The following is a 22,291-nucleotide window of genomic DNA, read 5'->3' on the forward strand; positions in this document are numbered from 1 at the left end:
CAAAACTCAACTGTGGATCAAAAATTACACCGAGATTTTGCACATGTTGAGTGGGGGTTACCCTGCTAGAGTCAACAATCAGACTAACCTGCTCTGCCTTACAAATAGCCACCACTGTACCAATCAGCATCAGTTCCGTTTTGGAGCCATTTAGCTTCAGGAAGTTGTTCTGCATCCATGTGCTGATCTCTGCTAGACAGCTATGAAACGTTATTAATGAGCAGTGCACATCCGGATTTGTAGTGGTGTAAATCTGCGTATCGGCCGCATAACAATGATACCCAAGATTATACTTACTGATGATCTGCCCAAGTGGAAGAATGTAAATATTAAATAAAATTGGACCTAGCACTGAACCTTGTGGAACTCCCTGGCGCACAGGCACAGTATCTGACTTATAAACACCCATGCTTACAAACTGTGTACGATTAGCTAAATAAGACCGAAACCAACTGCTACCCCAGAAATACAGAGCCAATTTTCCATCCTATCCAGCAAGAGGGAATGACATAAAGTGTCGAAGGCAGCACTGAGGTCTAGTAATACCAAAATACTGCATACACCAGAATCTGCTATGGTAAGAAGGTCATTTACGACCCTCACTAAGGCGGTCTCAGTGCTATGCCCTTTTCTGAACCCAGATTGAAAAGGTTCAAGAAGACTGTTTTGTGCTAGGTAATAATTAAGCTGAGAAAACACAGCACGCTCCAGAAGTTTGGCCAGAAATGGAAGGTTTGAAATAGACCTATAGTTAGACAGATCAGAGACATCAGAACCAGGCTTCTTAGGGACTGGTGTAATAGCAGCTATTTTTAATTCTGGAGGAATAATTCCAGAGCTCAATGATAAATTCAGAATATTAAGCATATTAGGGCAGATTGATGCTAGGCAGTTCTTAAGAACTGAGCAAGGAACCGGATCTAAAATACTGGTGGTTGAATTCATGGACTTAACTGTACTTGTAATGAAGTCAACGTCAACCATGTCAAAATTCGAAAAAACAGTAATTGGGGGATGTAAAGGCAATGTATCAACTAACTCAACTGTGGTGATGGCAGTTAAAGAACTGTATATATCATCAATCTTACCAGTGAAATAATGTAAAAACAAATTACACTGGTCAGCAGAGGAGTGAACAATGGCCTTAGTTGGTTTAAGAAGATTGTCAACAGTCTTAAAGAGAGCTTTGGAATTAGTTGCAGCATTTCCTATAATGTCAGAATAGTAGTTTTTACGTGCAATGTTTAGAGCAGAGTGGTATTCAGACTGTTGTTGAATATAGCAAAGCCTATGTACCGTCAGGTCAGATTTCTTGTACTGCCGTTCTAATTGCCTTCCGGCAGCTTTCATTAATCGCAACTCTGGGGTGTACCATGGACATGGTTTCCTAAATGTGACAACCCGTTCCCGCACAGGTGCAAACTCATCCAAAAGTGCAGATAGCATGGAATTATAGTGCTCCACAGAGTTAGTAATAGGAAGCCCAGAGAGAAAGTTTGTTACGGATCACTCAGAGACAGAGAAGTAACAGATGAAAGATGGTATTTATTGAATTGACACAAGCAGAGGAGCGGGAAGTGAGGAGTGGATGGGTGTTGGGATCCGTGCCGGGAAGGAAGGGGCCACACACACACACCGTGGGGTTTTGGAGGATCTTGGAGGCAATCCTTGGAGAGAAGATGGAAGAAGGGTCTTCGGTCATGAAATCCACTCCTAGGTGTGACCACGGGCGATTGGGGACGGGCAGAGGATGGAGTTTGCCAGATGGTAGATGGCGAGGACTCTTGGACATGGCGCAGCTGTTACATCCACTCACGTACCTTCTGACATCCGAGGCCATGTTGGGCCACCAGAAGCGTTCCCGTAGCAACGAGAGGGTTTCATTGACCCCCGGGTGACCAGTGCCAAGTGATGTATGGGTGGCGTGGATGAGAGGAGTGCGACGAGTCCTAGGGATGTACTGGTGTCCTGGTGGGCAACCCGGCGGAGTGTTGTTAGGAGCTTCGACTGGAGGTAGGGTCTCTGCAGACCAAGTGATGGGGCAACTATTACCTTGTCTGGGAGGATGGGTTCGGGGTTCTCAGACCTCTCTTCGGGTGAGTAACATCTGGACAGCGCATCGGTCTTAACATTCTTTGCCCCAGGGCGGTAAGTGATGGAGAACTGGAAGCGGGTGAAGAATAGCGCCCAGCGGGCTTGTCTGGGGTTGAGTCTCTTGGCTGCTCTAAGGTATTCCAGATTTTTATGGTCAGTGAGAACTTGAAAAGGGTGTTTGGCTCAGGGCAAGCTTGATGGCAAGTAACTCCCTGTTACCAATGTCGTAATTTACCTCCGCCGGGTGGAGCTTCCTGGAGAAGAAGGCACATGGATGGAGGCGGCTGGGCGTCCCCTGCTGCTGAGACAGGACCGCACTCACTCCGGTGGTAGAGGCGTCCACCTCCACGACGAATGGCAGATCTGGGTTAGGATGCATGAGGAGTGGGGCGGTCGTAAAGGCCAGCTTCAAGGCCTGGAAGGCTTCGGTGGCGGCAGGAGTCCATGACAGGGACTTGGGCTTCTGACGAAGGAGGTTGGTTAGAGGACTGGTGATGGTACTAAAGTTCTGAATGAATCGTCTATAGAAGTTAGCGAAGCCAAGGAATCGCTGTAGTTCCTTTATGGTGGTAGGAATGGGCCAATCCCGGACGGTGCTTACCTTCCCCTCGTCTATCCGGATGCAACTGCGGTCGATGGTATAGCCAAGGAACTGCACTGAGGGCTGATGGAATGAGCACTTCTCTGCCTTTAGGTAGAGCTGGAAGTCCCTCAGGCGTTGCAAGACCTCCGCAACATGGCGTCGATGTTCGGCCTGGCTCCGGGAGTATATCAGGATGTCATCGATGTAAACTAGGACGAATTGATGGAGGAAATCCCGGAGCACCTCATGCATGAAATCCTGGAATACGGAGGGGGCGTTTACTAGCCCATACGGCATCACGCAGTACTCGTAGTTGCCAGTAGGGGTGATGAAGGCTGTCTTCCACTCGTCCCCCTCGCGTATCCGGATGAGGTTATACGCGCTGCAGAGGTCCAACTTAGAGAATACAGTGGCACCACGGAGATGTTCTAGGGCCGCTGGGACGAGGGGAAGAGGATAGCGAAACTTCTGAGTTATCTTGTTGAGGGCTCTGTAATCTATACATGGCCGTAAACCTCCATCCTTCTTGGCCACGAAGAAGAAACTCGAAGCAGCAGGGGAGGTAGATGGACGGATGTATCCTTGAGCCAGCGCCTCCCTGATGTAATCCTCCATGGCCTTCTCCTCGGGAACGGATAGGGGATAGATCCGTCCCCTAGGCACTGGTTCACCCGGCAGCAGATCTATTGCACAGTCCCATGGCCGGTGTGGAGGCAGCTTGGAGGCCCGCTTCGGGCAGAAGACATCACTGAAGGGGGCGTAGCACTGGGGTATGGAGATGGACTGTTTGACGACAGGGCTTTCAATAGAGGTGGTGTAGACTGGTAGTGATTCGGGGGGACGTTCCACGGGAACTGGACAGCCGGAGATACATGATTGAAAGCAGGCTTCGCCCCACTTCAGGATTTCTCCGGTCTTCCAGGAGATAACCAGGTTGTGCTGCTCCAACCATGGGCGCCCTAGGATGACGTCAGCGGTGGAATCCTCCAGAACCAGCATATGGATATCCTCGTGGTGAAGGAGTCCTGTTTGGAGGGAGATTGGGCCCATGCAGTGGCGTACATATTTCTTGCTTAACGGCCTGCCGGTGATGGTGTGGATTTGGTAAGCAGCGGGCGTGGCCGAGGTTGGGAGCCTGAGTTGACGGCAGAGGGCGCCAGAGATGAAGTTGCCGGCTGACCCAGAATCGAGGAGGGCGGAAACTGGAAGAGACACATCAGCCGCAGTAAGTGTCACAACAGTGGTGAGTGGTTTCTTATGATATCGTGAAGGAAGGATGGCACTCACCATGGGACGAGGAGGACGAACGGGGCACCCAGCTATGGAATGCCCCGGGGCTGCACAGTACAGACAGAGATTCTGGGCCAGCCGTCTTTGACGCTCCGCCATAGTGAGGCGGTAGGAGTCCACGAGCATGGGCTCGCTGGCTGGTTCTGGGGAGCTGACGTTCTCTGGTCGGCAGAGCGGAGAGGAGGAATGCGCCTGGCCCTGGTGCTCTTCTAAGCATGACTGCATACGAGTGGCGAAGCGGATGGACAGCTGGATGAATCGCTCGAGGCCGATGGTATCCTCGTATGCAGCGAGATGCAACCGCACTCTGGGCTCCAATCCTTGGCGATAGGTAGTGAGAAGGGCCTGTTCGTTCCACCCACTAGAGGCCGCCAGAGTTCTGAACTGCAAGGCATAATCATTGACAGACATATTCCCTTGTTTCAAATTGTATAGTCTCTCACCTATTGAGGAGTCCCAGGCGGGTTTGCCGAAAACTTCTCGGAAATGTTCGATGAAGCTAGAATATTACTGGGTTACAGGGTTATTCTGGGTCCAGAGAGAATCTGCCCACTGTAATGCCTTGCCTTGCAACTGGGAGATAATGAAAGCTACCTTAGCTCGATCCGTTGGGTATGAGAGCGGTTGCATCTCCAGGACCAGTGAACACTGAAGTAAGAATCCGCTGCATTCCTCCGCCGAACCAGAGTAGGGCGCTGGCCATGTGCCATGGGACTGGCGTGCACAGCAGGTGAAGGAGGGATGATGGGATCCGCGGAAGTGCTCGCTGGTGGTGGTGATGCAGGTGCTGTCATGAGTGTCCGATGGAGTGCATCAACTAATTCTTGGAAGGGATCCGTGAGGCTCATGCTTGTGTCTCTCGGTGCTGGTCCGGTCATCTGTTACTGATCACTCAGAGACAGAGGAGTAACAGATGAAAGATGGTATTTATTGAATTGACACAAACAGAGGAGCGGGAAGTTTTGAGTGGATGGGTGTTGGGATCCGTGCCGAGAAAGGAAGGGGCCACACACACGCACCATGGGGTTTTGGAGGATCTTGGAGGCAATCCTTGGAGAGAAGATGGAAGAAGGGTCTTCGGAGGTTATCCTTGGAGAGAAGGTAAAGAGGAGTTAGTCCTAATAGTTAGCGCAGGAATGATCTTGTCGCGAACGTGACCGGACAATGACTGGGTGCGTATGTGTGGCTTTTATGGTGCTGTGGTGGATGACAGGTGATGAGGATCAGGTGGTGATGTTTAGAATTCAGGTGAGGGTGTGCGCCGTGATTGTGTGGAGGTGGAACCTGGTGTGTTTGTGACAGAGTTAGAAAAGAGCGAGAAGTCCAAATGCTTGATGTTACGAAATTTTATAGAGCGTTTAGAAGTGGCTCGTAAAGACATGACATTCATATCAAAAGTAATGAGACTATGGTCACTTATACACATGTCTATACCATTCAGAGATCTAATGTCAACACCAGCAGAGCAAACAATATCCAATGTGAGACCCAATTTATGGGTCGGAAAAGTTACATGCTGTATAAAGTCAAAGTCATCCAAAATGTCCATAAAAGTAGCAGTATTGCCACAGTTAGAATTATCAATATGAAAATTGACATCACCAGTCAGCACCATAGCAGAACAGAGTGGACTAAGAAGTGTCAACAACTCAGTAAACTCAGTGAAAAATGCAGGGTAAGACTTTGGAGGACGGTAAATGAGCAGCAGAAGAACAGGGGAAACAACATTGATTTTACAAGCCAGACATTCAAAAGATGAAACACTAGGTGCATCAATAACATTAACTGAGACATTAGGCCCAAATATCACAGCCAAGCCACCACCTTTACCACAAGCGCGAGGCACATCAATGTATTTATATCCATGTGGGGCACACATATTCAGATTAAGATTCACTGAGACACAGAATGTCGATTTTCCTTTCTAAAATAGTATCAGTGATGAGTGACGTTTTGTTGTTTATTGACCTCGTGTTTAATTGAGCAATTTGCATATTGCTGCAGAGCACATTCACCACAGTGTTTTGAGGAATAGACTCTGGTTAGAGTAGATTTCCATAACAGATTCCTTGAGGTACAGTAGCACGACGCAGCACGCGCCTACATTTCGACCAAAACACTGAAACTCCAGCATTGGCAATAAAACGACTCTGACGTGAGCCTCTATGAGAGTAGCAAGGCGGACGGAGGAGGTGAGAAGAGCGCAGAGATTTTAAAACACTATAATTTGGGCGGCCAAGGTGGTCCAGAGATAAAAGTTCAGATAGAGAGTATCGCAGCATTGTGATGTCCAAAGGTTCAGTCCTCTGCCAAGCGCTGATTCACAAAGACAACAGCAGGCGACGAACAGATAGCAGGGACAGTACCGGGGGAACACGGCGTCAGATATGATCAGCGTACAGCAGACAGACCAGAACAAACACTATGAAAGACTGGTACAGACGCATAAGTATAAACCAGCCAGATAAAACACAGTAAAAATTAAAATAAAATATAAAATAAAAATAAAAATAAAATACGGCAGGAGAAGCGGCAACCTAACAAACGGCAGCGCCAGCGTCCTCTCCAAAAACGGATAATGACATACCAGTCATACCAAATAATTAGAGATGTGCTTTGCAGTAGATAAAACTTAACCAAGTTAATTAACTTAGTTAATGCATTAGTTAACATGAACTAACAATGAACAACACAGTTCAGGATTCCTTAATGTTTTGTTAATGTTAACTTATAAATTTATTAATGCATCTCTTCACTTTAACAGATTAATTAGTTAATGCTGTGGTTAAAGCATTAGTTAAAAAGAACTAAAAATTAACAACACATTTGTTCAGCATTACTTAATCTTTGCTCATGTTTACTAATGATATACTAATGATGAAATAATGAACTAACAATGAACTATGCCTGTAGATAGCTTTATTTAATAACCTGTATTTAATTATAATACAGTATATACTCATAAGTTTATTTAGCAGCTAACACACACATTGGATAAACTATACTAACACCTCATATATGGGCACTGATTTGGGCTATTGGTAAATTTGGAAACCAACTAAACATCAACTGATAATGTTTCTCATGTTTCACTGTTTATTAACACAGCCTACTACTAACAAAGCATTATTTAGGGGAATTTGTGAACCTTATTGTAAAGTGTACACTAGTCCAAAATTAACTGATGTTTAACTAACATTTGTAGAATGTTTATTAACATGATCTAGGCATACCACTAACAAATAATAATAATAGTAATAAATGTAAAGTAAAAAAAAGTTTTTTATTTATTTTTAACAGTCTATGGTGACAGCACACCACACACCAACAGATTCCGTTCACAACAAAATCACGACTGTAAACGTGGGAACTCTTGCTAGTACAAATGGGGGATAACTTGCAAAAAGAAATGGCGAATATAATATTTGGATGTCTTTTTACCGGAAGTTCGACAGGAAAAAAGAAAAAGATCTGGATGAAATCGTAAAGACAGTGTGAACATAAACTTTATATAGTACACCACGAGCTGGAAGAGAGTAATGCTTCCGTTATCCATTGGAAATCGCTTCGTTCCACGTGACAATATATTGAGCAAGTGCACGTTCTTGGGGATCGGCGGTTAAATCACCTGCCGGAACAGGATGGACTGGACTTACAAAACAACGTCTGATGGAGTGGATTTACTGACTTCGCTCACTCAAGGCCACAGTGTGTGACGTTGTTTCGTTGAGAAAACAAAACTACTTTGTTTGGCCTTCCAAAAGAAAACACAACTAGAAATCATGTTTATATCACGTTTATAATGGGTTTTATGTTTATGTCTCGTTGCTCAGGCCGGACAGGGCATCACAATATGTTAAGAGGCATAACATTTCTAGCACACGCTTGAGTTATTCGGCTAATCACAATGCACTGGATAGCTGGCCAATCAGAGCACACCTCGCTTTTCAGACCGATGAGCTTTGTAAAAATCAACGCGTATCAGAAGGCGGGGCATATAGGAGAAACAATAATGTACAGTATGTGGAAAATAATGTGTTATTTGAACCTTAAACAGCATAAACACATTTCATTACACTGTATACACCAAATAATGTTCTTTTTAGCAGCATCAAATGACCCTTTAATAAAAAGTTTACAAATGTTAGTTAAACATTAGTTACTGTTGAACTAGTGCACACTTTACAATAAGGTTTGCAAATTCCCTTAGTAAATGCTTTGTTAATGGTAAATAAGTCATGTTAATAAACAGTCTACAAATGTGAGTTAAACGTTAATTCTTGTTAGATTAGTGCACACTTTACAAAAAGGTTCACAAATTCCCTTAATAAATGCTTAGTTAATGGTAAGTCATGGTAATTAACAGTCTAAAAACATGACAAACATTATCAGTTGATGTTTAGATGGTTTCCAAGTTTACCTATAGCCCAAATAAATTCCCAAATAGGGAGTTAGTATTTTTTAACCATTGTGTGTTAGCTGCTAATTGAACTTGTGTATATACTGTATGTAGTATAATTAACTAAAGGTTTTTAAATAAAGCTATCTACAGGCATAGTTCATTGTTAGTTCAGTCACTAATGCATTAACCAACGTTAACAAATCAAGTTGTAAATGTGAAGAGAAGCATTAGTATATGAATAAGTAAAGATGAGCAAAGATTAAGTAATGCTGAACAAATGTGTTGTTCATTTTTAGTTCATTTTAATGCATCAACCACAACGTTAACTAGTTAATCCGTTAATGTGAAGAAATGCATTAGTAAATGTGTAAGTTAACAATAACAAAACATTAAGTAGTCCTGAACAGTGGAGTTGTTCATTGTTAGTTCATGTTAACTAATGCATTAACTAACACATTAATAAATAAGTTAATAAGTTAACATGAACACAGATTAATTAATGCTGAACAGATGCATTGTTCATTGTTAGTTCATGTTAACTAATGCATTAACTAACGTTAACTAATACAACCTTATTGTAAAGTGTTACTGTCAAGGGAACACGAACAAAGACAAACAGGAAATAGCGATAAGCAAACTAAACTTTCATGACACATTTCTCAATCCATCTTATTTTATTTTCCACAGAAGAAAGAAATTCCTACAGTTTTGGAATTACACAAGGGTGAGTAAATTATAGAAAACAAACACTTTCATTTTTTGGGTGAACTATCTCCTTAATTAACACTTTAGTGTCCCACTATAGAAAATCATATGCTTTTTTAACTCCATGCTACTGAGTATTTGACCGATTTTAATATTGTGGTTCACTGTTTTTTAATTCAGCTTTGTGCCGCAAAGTTTTTTTTTTTTTGTAGACCAAAAAAAAAAAAAAAAAAAAACATTTAGACACCACAGATGTCAGTTTATATGTACAGTATATGCTCAGAAACGCTGATACCAGCAATGTGCAACAGTACAATTCATGATGCCTGTGGCACGCCACTGTTTACCCTCTGGGATGGGACAGGAGTGTGGTGAGCGTGCATTTGTGTACGTGCGAGCACGCATGTGCAAGCGTAGAGGAAGGTAATGAGGGTAAAAAAATGAGGGGGAAATTGTGACGTACACAAGAGCCAGCACACAGAGAAGAGGGACACGCACAGACTCAAAGCAATCAACAGACACTGACCTACAGAATTACAACACCAAATACAGTAGGCCTCATTATCAACCCAACAGACTAAACTTCCCACTGATTAAAGCTGCTGGTCATTAAACAACTTTAATAATGAAAAATGGGTAGGACTTTATTTTACAGTCCTGTTCCTCATGTACATACTATGTACTTATTATAGTAATTACAATAACTATGTAATAACTAGGTACTAACCCTGAACCTACCCCTAAACCTAACCCTACCCCATGTAGTTACCTTGTATTACCAGAACTTTCTTAGATAAATACACTGTAAGTACATTATAAGTACATGTTAGTACACGTACTGTAAAATAAAGTGCAACCGAAAAATGAAAAGATGTCAACTTTGCAAAGGAATAAATCTTTATTATATACGATTACTCTTCTTGGGCTGCTGATGAGAAAATGTGGTTTGGCCACAGATAATAGATAACATGAGTCTAACATTATTAAAATTTGTCAAATAGAAAGAGACAATCAAGCAAACACAGGAGCAAGAAAGCAAACAAGACAGCAATAAAAAGAGGTAGAAGGGAGAAGACACACAAAAAAAAACTATGAAATGCATCACAACACAGTCAAAAACATCCACATAGTGTGTGTATATATATATATATATATATATATATATATATATATATATATATATATATATATATATATGTATATTTAAAAACATTGCAGATGGATGCAAAAACGCATCCTGTGTAAACGGCCCCTAACTCAGTGGAGAAATCAATCTGAACATCTCTGTCAGGAAACTTTACAGCCAAAAAGGCTGAACAAGGGAGGAGTCTGGCCACAAGTAAGTGTGTGTGAGGAAGAGTAAGCAGTCGAGGGACGACATCATTGTTAGTGATCACTTCCAAGGCTGTGTCTGCAGAAAAGAGGAGAAAGTGCTGGACAGAACAGATAACGTGGATGGATTGTGCAGTTAGAATGAGTGTAAACAAAACTAGAGAAGTCATCTTGCAAAAAGGTGAGGACATTTCCAATGAGACTGCTGAAATGATTGAAACGAATGGCTGATATGGCTTAATGTGCATGTGATGCATTATATACCACAAACATACCATAAAAAATGTGTTAATCAAGACAATCGCTAAAAGACTCCGATAAAACAAAGGGTGTCGAAGAGCTCAAGCAGCAGAAGCCCCTTCTGCCCAAGCTGACTGTAAAAGGCTGGGCTCTAATAGGTTATTGACTATTGCATACGAGACAGGATGACATCACTGTCAGCCAATGGGAGAGCAGGAAGTGCCGAAGATGAGAAGAGTGTTTTTAATTTCTGTTTTGCTGAGCTCAGCTTCTCTCACGCAAGAAAAAGAAAAGAAATGCATCAATGATAAATGTTGGAATTAATAAACGGAAGGAAAGAGGGGCTGTTGGCTTGTTGTCGAGTGGGTACGGGTCAGCCACGCTCTCTGTGCGCCTGTCACTGTATCCAGGGAGACCGTCAAGTTTATTTGTATAGCTCTTTTCACGATGCAAACTGTTGCAAAGCAGCTTTACAGAAAATTAAGTTTCTACAATATATTTTGCAGAAGCTTTTTTTCTTGTCGACTGTGTATGTTTGTGTTCATGCTTGCGTGCTTTTGCTGTACACTGAATGCATATTCATGCACACATGCAAATGTTTGTCAGTCCTCCTTGACCATTAGTTTGAATTTACTGCGTTTGCACTTTTTGAACTTCGATTCACCTGATCATGAGTCATTCCTCTCTCTGCTCCTCTCTACCTCCTACGTGAAACCTTTCCTTTTTCGCTTCTCTAAAATATGTAACCCCGTGGCTAAAACAGCTTGCTATCTCTATGACAACACACCGTTGCTCCACAAATCACTGGTTGGTTAGCACAAGCTCTAGCTGGGTGACGTAATATGGTCTCTGGTCTTCTGTGGCCACTCGACTTCACCACTTCTTGGCTGGGCTTTTAAATGGCAACCATGGTGCGTGTCTGCCAAAACACTTATGAGAGTGTATGGAATGGTGTATTTCCACACTGAGTAACTAACCTGTTATATAACAAAAGGAAATGGGTGCTGGATACACTTTGTAGCGTTTCACGGTTGGCTTAATGGCATTCATACCAATCAAAGGTTAGACAATCAAATGGTTACATGTGAATGGAACGATTTAAAAATCAAAGGTTATGAAAAAAACAAAAAAAAAACATGCATAGAATAAAAAGATGTCATAAACCTCTGAGATACATATTTAATAAACATATAAATTAATTGTCATTACAATTTATAAGTAAAAAAATCAACATGAATTTAATTTCTAAGCATTAATTATGTCCTCCTTCTGTAATTAATTTATCCATTGTTAAATATGATTTATCTCCACCATGCCTGATGGTCATCTTGAGCTTTAATGAATATCTGACTTTTGTACAAAGAAGTTCAAAAGGTCACTGTAAGGAAATAGCTTTTTTTAAATGTATGGTTAATTTTATAAACAAAACATTATTCTATAATTTTTATACGAAGGAGTCAATCAATGCAATCAAACTCAAATAAATGCTGGAGGTCAATATGAAAAACTGCTAACCTTTCCTGCACCACTGTAAACTGGCCTTTCCACACTGTCAGAGTACATTCATGTCAACCAGTTACAACCTGACAACATCTACCCTATACATATCATAAGATTGCTTATGTGCCAGAAGACATATTTCAGAAATTTGTGAAAGACACTTTGCCCTTTTATGGATTTGTGCACGTGAGCAGAAGTGTGCACATGCACTCAACATGTACTCTAAAGAAAGTGACATGAACATGCCCAGGTCATGTTAGTGCACATGTGACACTGTCAACCTGCAAATTATCTATATGGTTCTGATACTTAAGGTGCGACAACTAAGACTTTACCTGTGCACATGTGTGCTATACTCAGTGTCAAGATGTAAAGGGTTTTGCTGGACTACGTATATCTGCATTTTCTAAAAGTCTCAGTTCAAAACAACAATTGTATGTGAATTACAGTGATAAACTGTAGAGTTTTCTCAGATGGAAAATTCATGTTGTACCTAATCCTTTTAGTAGAGAGAAAGAGGATGAGGTGTGGGTGTGTGTGTGTGTGTGAATATCTATTTTCTTTTTCTTTTTTTAACCAGCATCACCCAAAAAAGTACGGAGCCAGAGCACTCCCTTGTGGTGCTAAATAAGAACTTCATCTAAACTTTACAAACTTCTTCAACAACAGTGGCCTGGATCAAAACAATGAGTTACTCCACTGCTCAAAAAGGTTTTATTTTATCTTTTCACGTTTTTACGTATTTCACAATTAGGACTGTCATCCATTTTTTTTTTAACCACATACATGCAACAGTAACATTTTGATCTTAGATTTGTCTGAATAAATGATATCCCATTCAAGATTACTTAATCATTTAAGTTTAATTAAGACTCTCAAGACTCCCATACACTCAATTCAGTAAAACTGAAACGTAATGGTTGTTTAATAACTAGGTGCCTATTAAGGGACACAGGGCTCATATATTATTTAACACATATTGTGAAATTAGAACGTACAGAATAAGCAACTTATGAAAAAAAGTTATGACTTGCCTGTTTCCAAAGCCTGCAATAATCCTGGGGATGCAGTCGAGGTCTGGCCGGACTGGTACAATGGCTCTTTCTCCCAGTCTTGAGCACAGGACAGAGGTCAGGTTTATAATCTGATGTGTTTTCATGCTAACCAAAACTGTTTAGTAAATTGAACTGTTGGATGAATAAGGTACATTTAAACCCCTTACAAAACATACTGTGGAGGTCAGTATGATTTTAAAGGGGACATCAGATGCCCATTTTCTACAAGTTGGTATGATTCCTTAAAGTCATCATATCCCATTGAATAAAACTTTTATAAAGCAAGGATGCATTCAATTGATCAGAAGTGACAAAAAAATCTATATTACAAATATACAGTAATATGCTGTCCTTATAAACTTTCTATTCATCAAAAAGTCCTGAAAAAATGTGGAAAGGTTTCCGCAAAAATATTAAGCAGCACAACTGTTTTCAACATTGATAGTCATAAGAAATGTTTCTTGAGCACCAAATCTGCATTTTAGAATGATTTTTGATAAATCATGTGACACTGAAAACTGAAAATAATTATTTAAAATTGTAATAATGTAATAACCTTTTTTTTTTTTTTACTTTAACTTTAACTCTACTTTTGATCAAATAAATGCAGCCTTGGTATCCATAATATACATCTCACAAAAACTTTTACAAATCTTTCCGAAGCCAAACTGAATGACATTATCATTATCATTATTACCATGCTACAACAGAATCTTTCATATGCAATTAACTGATTTTAGAGGTAAGTTTTTTGTACTTGCAAAACTTTTTTATTTATCATGAAGGAAATATACAATTACTAGAAGTTGTCAATAACATCATCGGTCACAAGTGTAAGTGCTAGATTGGTGTCTGACTCTCTGAATAGTTAAATTAGATACTGTAGGTGAGGCAGAGGAGCAAACTCACCCAGTCTCTCAAGAGCCTCCATCAGCCTGAGCACCACAGCTGGGAACTGGTCAGGCAGAGCACACTGCTCCATATCTCCCTTTCCACAGGGGCCTGTCAGAGAACGAGGGAGAGAGATGATGATGATGAGAAATCCCACTGGTGAGACTAATTTCCTGATTAGGTGGCTGCCTGTAAATCCACATCTTATCTCTCCTTAGGGAACAGTCAGGTTGTCATATTCATACAAGCATGGTATACATGCAACTTAATATTCAAGCCTTAACTTCACACACGTTTACATTAATGTAATAGTTCACTTGAACTCTAAAAGCCAGAATTAATCTAGTTTTTTTCTAGTATATCTCTATATGCGGGCATTTATACACGTTCAGACCGGCATGGATAAAATCCTTGAGGAGGTCTGATTTCTAGTTTTGAAATTTAGTAATGTGAATGACGCTCACAATCCTTCACATGCCACCCTGTCTATGATGTCCTGAGACATGGTGTGGAGTGGAAATAGACCCGGGAGAGCATGGTTTTTATTTTTTAGACTGTGCCTTAAAAGACTATTAATAAACATTAGAATTAAAGAAATACAGAATTTGTAAAACTGGAAAATTGATAATCAAAGCTAACACTTTACAATAAGGTTCAATTTTAAAAGCATTAGGAATCATAAACCAGAATGAAAACATTTATTAATCTAGGTTATAATCTATAATCTAATCTAGGCTATAAATTTAATTTATATATAATGTTCATGGTTACTAATGTTTGTTCATAATACATTAATTTTAATTAAATTCAATTAATTTAAAATGTTATAAATGTGTTAGGATATCTAGAATTAACTAAGATTAATAAATGCTGTAACTGAACCTTACTGTAAAGTCTACCCATATGAAACAAGTTTAAGGTGGAGATTTGAAAATTTGCTAACTACAAAAATCATGATGAAGTGTTCCTTTCACACATGCAAATAAAGTCTAAAGGTCATATCACAGTAATGAATCACCCTCGTAACTGGAAATTACATAAACAAGATTTCATCTTGTGCCCAGATATTATTATTATTTAAAAACATTAAAATAACTTTAAGGTTAAGTTACTATATAGCAAACTCAGAGCTTCATTTGTTAGAAGGAAATAAAACTGACATTTACAAACCTTGTTAAACTCATTTTTATCAGTATGTTTTATGAAGCCACAGAGTGACAATTCCATCCATTTACTGTACATCAAATTTGCGTGATAGCAAGAAATTCTAATTTTCGTCACCATTATGTGAAGTAAGAGGTCCATGAAATCGTAGAGCTCTTGTAGTGGCATTTGTGGGCTCTTGTGAATTATGTTCAGTGACAACACTAATTAGCACTGATGTGCACCATTCGCTAATGTTTACACAGATACCAATGCAATCTCTCGTTTTTTTCTTTCTTCTGTAATTAGGAAACGGCTGTTTATTTAACAGAATCTCCCACACAAGCATCTGTTGACAGCAGGAAAAGTTTGCATTCCCATGCACGGGTGTAATTGGTGCGCTACTATGCACAGCAGTAGCTCTTGTTGCACCCCGCTGCAATTTCCGCACAATGAGAATCATGCTACAATTTGGCAATACTTTTCTGGACTGTGCTGATTTATTTATTTTGTAAAAGCACCATGATAGAGGTTTAGTTGTAGTGTCAATTAGATCCAACGGTTTAAATCTAACCAGAAGTTTCAGCATGTGCAGTGCAGGAACTGATTAGGCCTATCATTACTCTTGACTTAACATATGCAAATGTATAAGTTGCTGTGATCCTTTAGTAATAATATAAATGAAGCTACAACAGCAGGAAAGGGGGAGATGACAGTGATAAAAAAAAACAAAAAAAAAGACGAGATTAATGAAAAGTTTCTCTGAGGCTTTGATGCAGGTGGCACAAAGACGGTGGAGGTTTGAGATTACACACGTCAACGGTAGAGAGCATTGGTATTCCAACAACATGTGGCACATTTAATTGCTCCACATCCTGCTGGTTTCTCTATGGACCTCGTCAAGTGATGCCTTATGAATGAGCAAACAGGTCAGAGCACAACAGGGGGAATCATAATTCTCTCTCTCTCTCTCTCTCTCTCTCCCCCCACCCAACCCTTTCCCTTTCGCTCCCTTCTTCCTTTTGTTTTTAAAAAGCCTCACATTCATTAATTGTTGGCCAGCCAAGATTCATAAGACAGGAAATTAATATGGAACTTTGTACAAAATATATCTTGCATTATAGCAAAAATATATTTTAAGTTAGATGGTTGGTTGATTAATTATAGTTGTAAGAAAAAGAATGTAAACCCTTTATCATGAATTTCTGTGGAAATTAGCCATTACATTTGATCTGATCTTCAACAGACTGCTTTAATGAATCAAACAAACAACAATGTTCAAAAATTCACAGTGGAGTGGAAAAAGCATGTAAAAAATGTATTTTTTAAGGCAGATTATGTTTGCTTATTTTGATGTAAGCAAGATAAAGTTTCAGTGGGCAAATTTCCTTTCAATTGGAGTGCTACTATCAGGGGTTAAAGCAAAAAAAAAAAAAAAAAAATGAGCTTGACATTTTTTTCCAGGGGCGGTGCAGCACGGCATCACATGCAAAGCATGCAGTGACTGTGGCAACTTAAACATTTGAAAGGATACTATGGCAAAGATATTGCTTTCTTTATTCAAACTGATTTTCTTTTTCATGAATATATGATTGACCTGAAGAATGAAAGCTGTATCATTCACTTGGAAAATTATGAGCTATATCATACACTAGGGGAGTGACAATACACTTAGTTCATGAGATGAGACAAAATGCAGATATTTGGTTCACTAGAACGTGACAATATTTTAATTAGAGATCGACCGATATGGGTTTTTCTATAGCCGATGCCGATGCCGATGTTTAGAGGTCAGGGTCAGCCGATGGCCGATATGTGCTGCTGATTTTTAGGGCCGATATCTTGAAGTTTTCCCCTTCATTTGCATGCAAAAATGTCACACTAATAGTAAGTGGATGCACAACATTTCTAAACTTATCATCATTTATTGAGCACTGACTTGAACCATCTCTCGAATCTTAATTTTGTGCACTGCACGGTATTAAAATAAAAAATTTATCCAAAGTTAACCAAACAAAATCAATAAACTGACCAAGTATTAAATATATAAAACAGGTAATATATATATATATATATATATATATATATATATATATATATAAAAGTCAATCATTTAGATAAAAGTTTTAGAGCATTTATCAAGTAGAATTTTTCAAGTTTGTTGGAACATAAATGTAAACTTAAATATACATTTAAATAAATACAATTTTAAAAATAATAATCTGAAAAATATAAAAAAATAAATATATAAAAAATAAATAACAGTAGTGCTGAAAACACACTAGCAACCAGCAACATTTGTGTTTGGTATAAATGAGACAGAACATCTAAAGTGCATTCTAATTTCAAACTTACATCGCAGTCTGTTCATTATTAAAATAAAGTACAGTCAACCAAACATTTAAAAGGTTACACTGGTCAGTTTAAATAGACTGTATACCGGTCCACTCTGCTGTTATGCCAAGGACGTTTTTGCTCATGTGTAGAGGATGATCTTTCCGTCTAGTTTACATTAAAAAAATAAAAAATATTATAGTTACATTGCGAATATGGAAACATTTGGATATGTGCAGAACGAGACGTGAGCAATAACCTCCAAATACATCTAGTCAAACCCGCGCTCGCTCGTCCTCGTATGGATCGGATCATTTTTCGGATCAGCAAAAAAAAAAAAAAAAAAAAAAAAGGCCAAGACAAATAAACATACGTTTTGTCTTTTTTTATTAACACTAAATTATTAAATTAAGATATATGAAATCAACTTAAAGTGCACATAATATCTTCTTTTTAACATAATAGCCCGACTTCTCATCTTCCAGTGTGCTGTGATGAAGTGAGCAGTTATCGTCACAGAGCTCTCCGTCCCCCTGGACGTCCCCCCTTCTGTCGTTAGCGCAACAGAGGATGCTCGGGATAGTTCATCCACAACTTTTTTCTTCTCCTGTTCATAAAGATCTGGCACAATATTTTCACTCTAACCTCTTTCCTCATCATTATATCTGACAGGGATTCCAAAATGAACCGGCCGTTCAAGCTCCTCCGTTCCTCCGCTCGCCATTACCACTGAGTGTGGACTAAACATGCGCAACTTTTTTTTTTCATAAAGCAATCCGCGGGTCACGTGTGTGCCGAACCGAAGATATTGATCCAAACGGATCACGGATCAATGATGATCCGTTGCACCACTACTATAGTGTGTCATTTGAAAACATTGCAGATGCGTTTTAAAATACAACAACGAGCACCACGAAACCATTTAAAGAGGCGCATTCAGCGGTCTCCTTGACGAGAAACAGTCAACAAAGTAAAATGATCTCCAACGTATGGCGCGCGCTCTTCATTTTATCAAATGATCATAATCACATCTATTCATTTTATAGTCCTGCTACAAGCATTTTATTCAGACTAAAACCCCTTTAATTCGGGTGAGAAAGCTTTTTTTCCAAGATGCTTTTGCACATAATAATAATACCGCTGCAGACGCATTTTGCAGCATTAAAGTAATTAATTGATCATTAATTTAAACGACGATCGACCATGGAAATTATCGAATATTGAAATCCCTAAATACAAATGAGTTGGATGGAAAACTGGTTATTGTCTGCATCAAACCATGCCTCCGAACAAATGTGATTCACCGTTCTGGGCAGCTCCAGGACAGCTGTCTCTCCGAGCACGGTGCTGTCTGTGAGCGGGGCGGAGTAACGTCAGAGACAGTTTACTTTGGTAACCTCACGCTGCAGTGTTTGTTAGAGCCGCCAACTTCTCCACCCCATTTACAGAGTGAAATTCTCTGCCTACCTTTATCTCCCAGGACTGCTGTTGAATCTTCCAAAAGTTTTGGCTTGGGGTACTTCACATGCAGTGGCAGCAGCAGCACTTTCCACCGCACCAATAACACGGGGCTGCCCGCCGACGTGCCTGACTTTAAATCGGCGCTACTAAACACGGATATCGGCCGATGCAGATATATTAAAAAAATGACAAATATCGGCCCGATATATCGGCCGACCGATATATCGGTCGACCTCTATACTATTTTTTAAATATTTGTCTTTTAATTACAAAAAGTAAAACAATGCAGATGTATTTAGAAATATTTTAACTAATCTAGGGCTGTAACTAATGATTATTTAGGTAATCAAATAATCTACAAATAATCTACTAATTATATTGACAAATGAGTAATCTGATATTTTTTAGTAACACAAACAGACCTAAGTGAAAACCAGGCTTTAGTACGACTATTTATATATAAAATAATGATGAGGCAATAATAATTGGCTCAAAAAAAAAAGATCAAAACCAAGACATTACATGATTGTATTGAACAACACTGTTAAAATACATAATATGCCTATACATAATATGAACATAACCAACTTAAATACATGATGTATTAAAACAAATACCTTCAGAGGGCGCCAACGGCGTGGTGACGTTTCACTTTACAGCATGATTAAACTGTTTAAATCTATTACATTTTAATATTTGGCCATGTGCAGAAATGTTTATTTTGAAATCGCGATGTACAATATATGGCATATTTACACATAGGTTGATGTCCTCCTGTGTTGGCAAAGATTTATAAATGATTTACGTTACAAATCTAGTGAGATAATGCACACTGTTTTTTCCAGATGACGTTAAGCAATTCAAATTCACAGCGTATACAGAAGAAGAGTTTAACCCCTTTCATACATACAGTCTTTGGTAAATTACCTGTAAGTTACCATTAATAGATCATGTGTGAACAGGACCTTTTAAAAAACCCAGGTGAATTTGTTGTGGCAATCATATCGTTCTTATGGAGATGACATGATTACTCTGAGCTGTTTACAAAACTCTGTGGCTTTATAATTAGCTTTTCTATGTAAATATGCCCTAGATGGACATCTTTGACCATTGCGCCTTGCAGCTTTTTGCAGGATGTAGGATTCTTTTTTTCCACAGCCAAATGCTGCACGCCGGAAATCTAGTGTTGTGCCCTATTTCGACCCCCTGCCGAATTATTACCCCCCTAATATTGGTAGGTTTAGGAGTAGGTGTGGGGGAGGGGTTAGGATTAGGGGTGGGGTTAGAATTAGGCAATCAGGTAGCGATTTGAACAAGGGGGTAATAATTCGGCAGGGGGTCGAAATTGGGCACAACACCGGCACGGTGGTTTGGTGGTTCGATTAACGTCACTGTCAGAAAACATCACTGAAGCAATTTCTCAAAACATGAGGCACAAGATGGATCACCTGATGGGTGAGGGACAGCAAAGAACAGAGGAACAAGAGGGGAAGGACAGAACATGGCAAAAGCAATACTGAGAACAACATCACAGCAACTAATACAATGATGCTGTTGTTTCAATACATATGCTACTTTTGATAAATTGCTATTCTGAATGTACTGTACAATCTAAGTACTGCTACATTTCTTCATAGTCATGCTCAGTAGCCCCTCCTACTGTGAAAACTCATTGGCTCACACAGCTAGGATGCACAGTATATCTTATACATCATGTTGTTTTCTGGCCATCGTCGGAGATTTATAAATTCATCGTTATCATTGATATTAGATAATATGATATACTGACAACTAATAATATTTTACTCAAATCTGTTAAATGTATTCTATAGCAAATTGTTTTTAAAGAAATTAATACTTTTATTTACCAAAGACACATTCTTTTGATCAAAAGCAAGAGTAAAGAGATTGATAATAATATTATTTTTTTAAATATTATTTTTCCAGGTGATTTACAGTTCAAACTCATGCTAATTAGCTTGCAGGAAACTTAAGACAAGCAAACGATTTGCCAAAAGGAAGGACAAAGTAAACAAAACATGGCAGTGTTGGTAAAGATCCTCTAAATATAAAAATATAAGAAAGTGGAGAAATATAACTCCACTTAAAATCTATTGTTGATACCATTAATAGCATTTAAGAGTGTAAAGCTGGAGACTATGCTAAACAGTTGGGGTATCGCTGTCACCGAACAAAGCTTGTGTATGCCCGTCCCAGCTGCTCTGTGAGAACACACGAGCCTATCAGATCTTATCCGTTTTCTATTTAGAGGACAGAAAGCAATTTCTAGGGTTTTCATTGCCCTGTGTGTGCGTGCGCGTGTGTTTTTAACAAGCCCTGGTCATGATGACAGGGAATTACTGAATGGATCAGCACTTCTGCACAAAGCCATTAAGTGTCCAAAGTCGGGGGTCATATAGCTGAAAACAAATTCTCTTACCCCCAGTTTCCCATCAATTAAAATAATTTTTCCTTTTAATTTTCTGACTTAATTTTATGCATATCAACAATATTGTCAGCACTGTTTACTTATTTTCTGCTCACATTATTACAATAATTGTCTTTTATTGGCTCATTCCCTTTGAGGAGGCGATACAGTGATCTCTTTCATTATCTAGTGTCCACTTCACCAGGGAAGTGACCACTAGGGGGTGCCACACTAGTCACAGTGTCTCAGTGACACAGATATATGAGCCTTTGTGTGCTGCAGAAGGGACTACAGTGTGTGGTACAGAACTGAATGCTTTAAAAGGACAAAAGAATGGTGAGAGCCTCTGGTGGGAATATATAAAATGTGAAATACATACACAAACAGGTGCTCAATCTGAACTTTAGATGTATGTCATACCAATAACCCCCCAAAAGTATGATTAGTTCCTTGTAAGGAACCCCCTTCTAGTGTTGTTATTGTAACTAAATCTGATGAAAATGATGAAAATGATGAAAATATATATATATATATTTCAGTGATTGAAATAAAGATAAAATAAAATAAAGGTAAAGAAAAAAAAAAGAGAAATGTCACCCCGGGAACTAACTATAATGAGCTTAAGTTGAAGTAAAATTACTGAAACAAAAAAAGACAAAAGTCCATAAGAAAATTAAAAGGAAAACTGAAAATCTTCCAAATATTAATAAATTGAATATTTAGAAATGTATTAATTTCTAAATATTAAAAATTATATTCAGAAGCTAACTGAAATCTTCTTGCTATAATGCTATAATGGCATATAAACAATACTAAAATGACACTGCCCCCTT

The 22,291-nt window shown here is 39.2% G+C and overlaps 1 protein-coding gene across 1 annotated transcript in view; it reads right to left on the bottom strand.

Moving 5' to 3' along the window:
• The window catches only part of LOC132151826 (phosphatidylinositol 3-kinase regulatory subunit gamma-like), a 166,748-nt gene that overhangs the window by 89,206 nt on the left and 55,251 nt on the right, over window positions 1-22,291 (bottom strand). Inside the window, exons 2-3 of the mRNA XM_059560229.1 lie at window positions 14,111-14,203; window positions 13,181-13,258 (exon numbers count right to left, since the gene is read on the bottom strand). Of these exons, the coding sequence (XP_059416212.1) occupies window positions 13,181-13,258; window positions 14,111-14,203 (171 nt within the window). The remainder of the gene's footprint in view (window positions 1-13,180; window positions 13,259-14,110; window positions 14,204-22,291) is intronic.

This window comes from Carassius carassius, chromosome 10, assembly GCF_963082965.1.
Source record: "Carassius carassius chromosome 10, fCarCar2.1, whole genome shotgun sequence".
NCBI classification, from domain to species: Eukaryota; Metazoa; Chordata; class Actinopteri; order Cypriniformes; family Cyprinidae; genus Carassius; species Carassius carassius.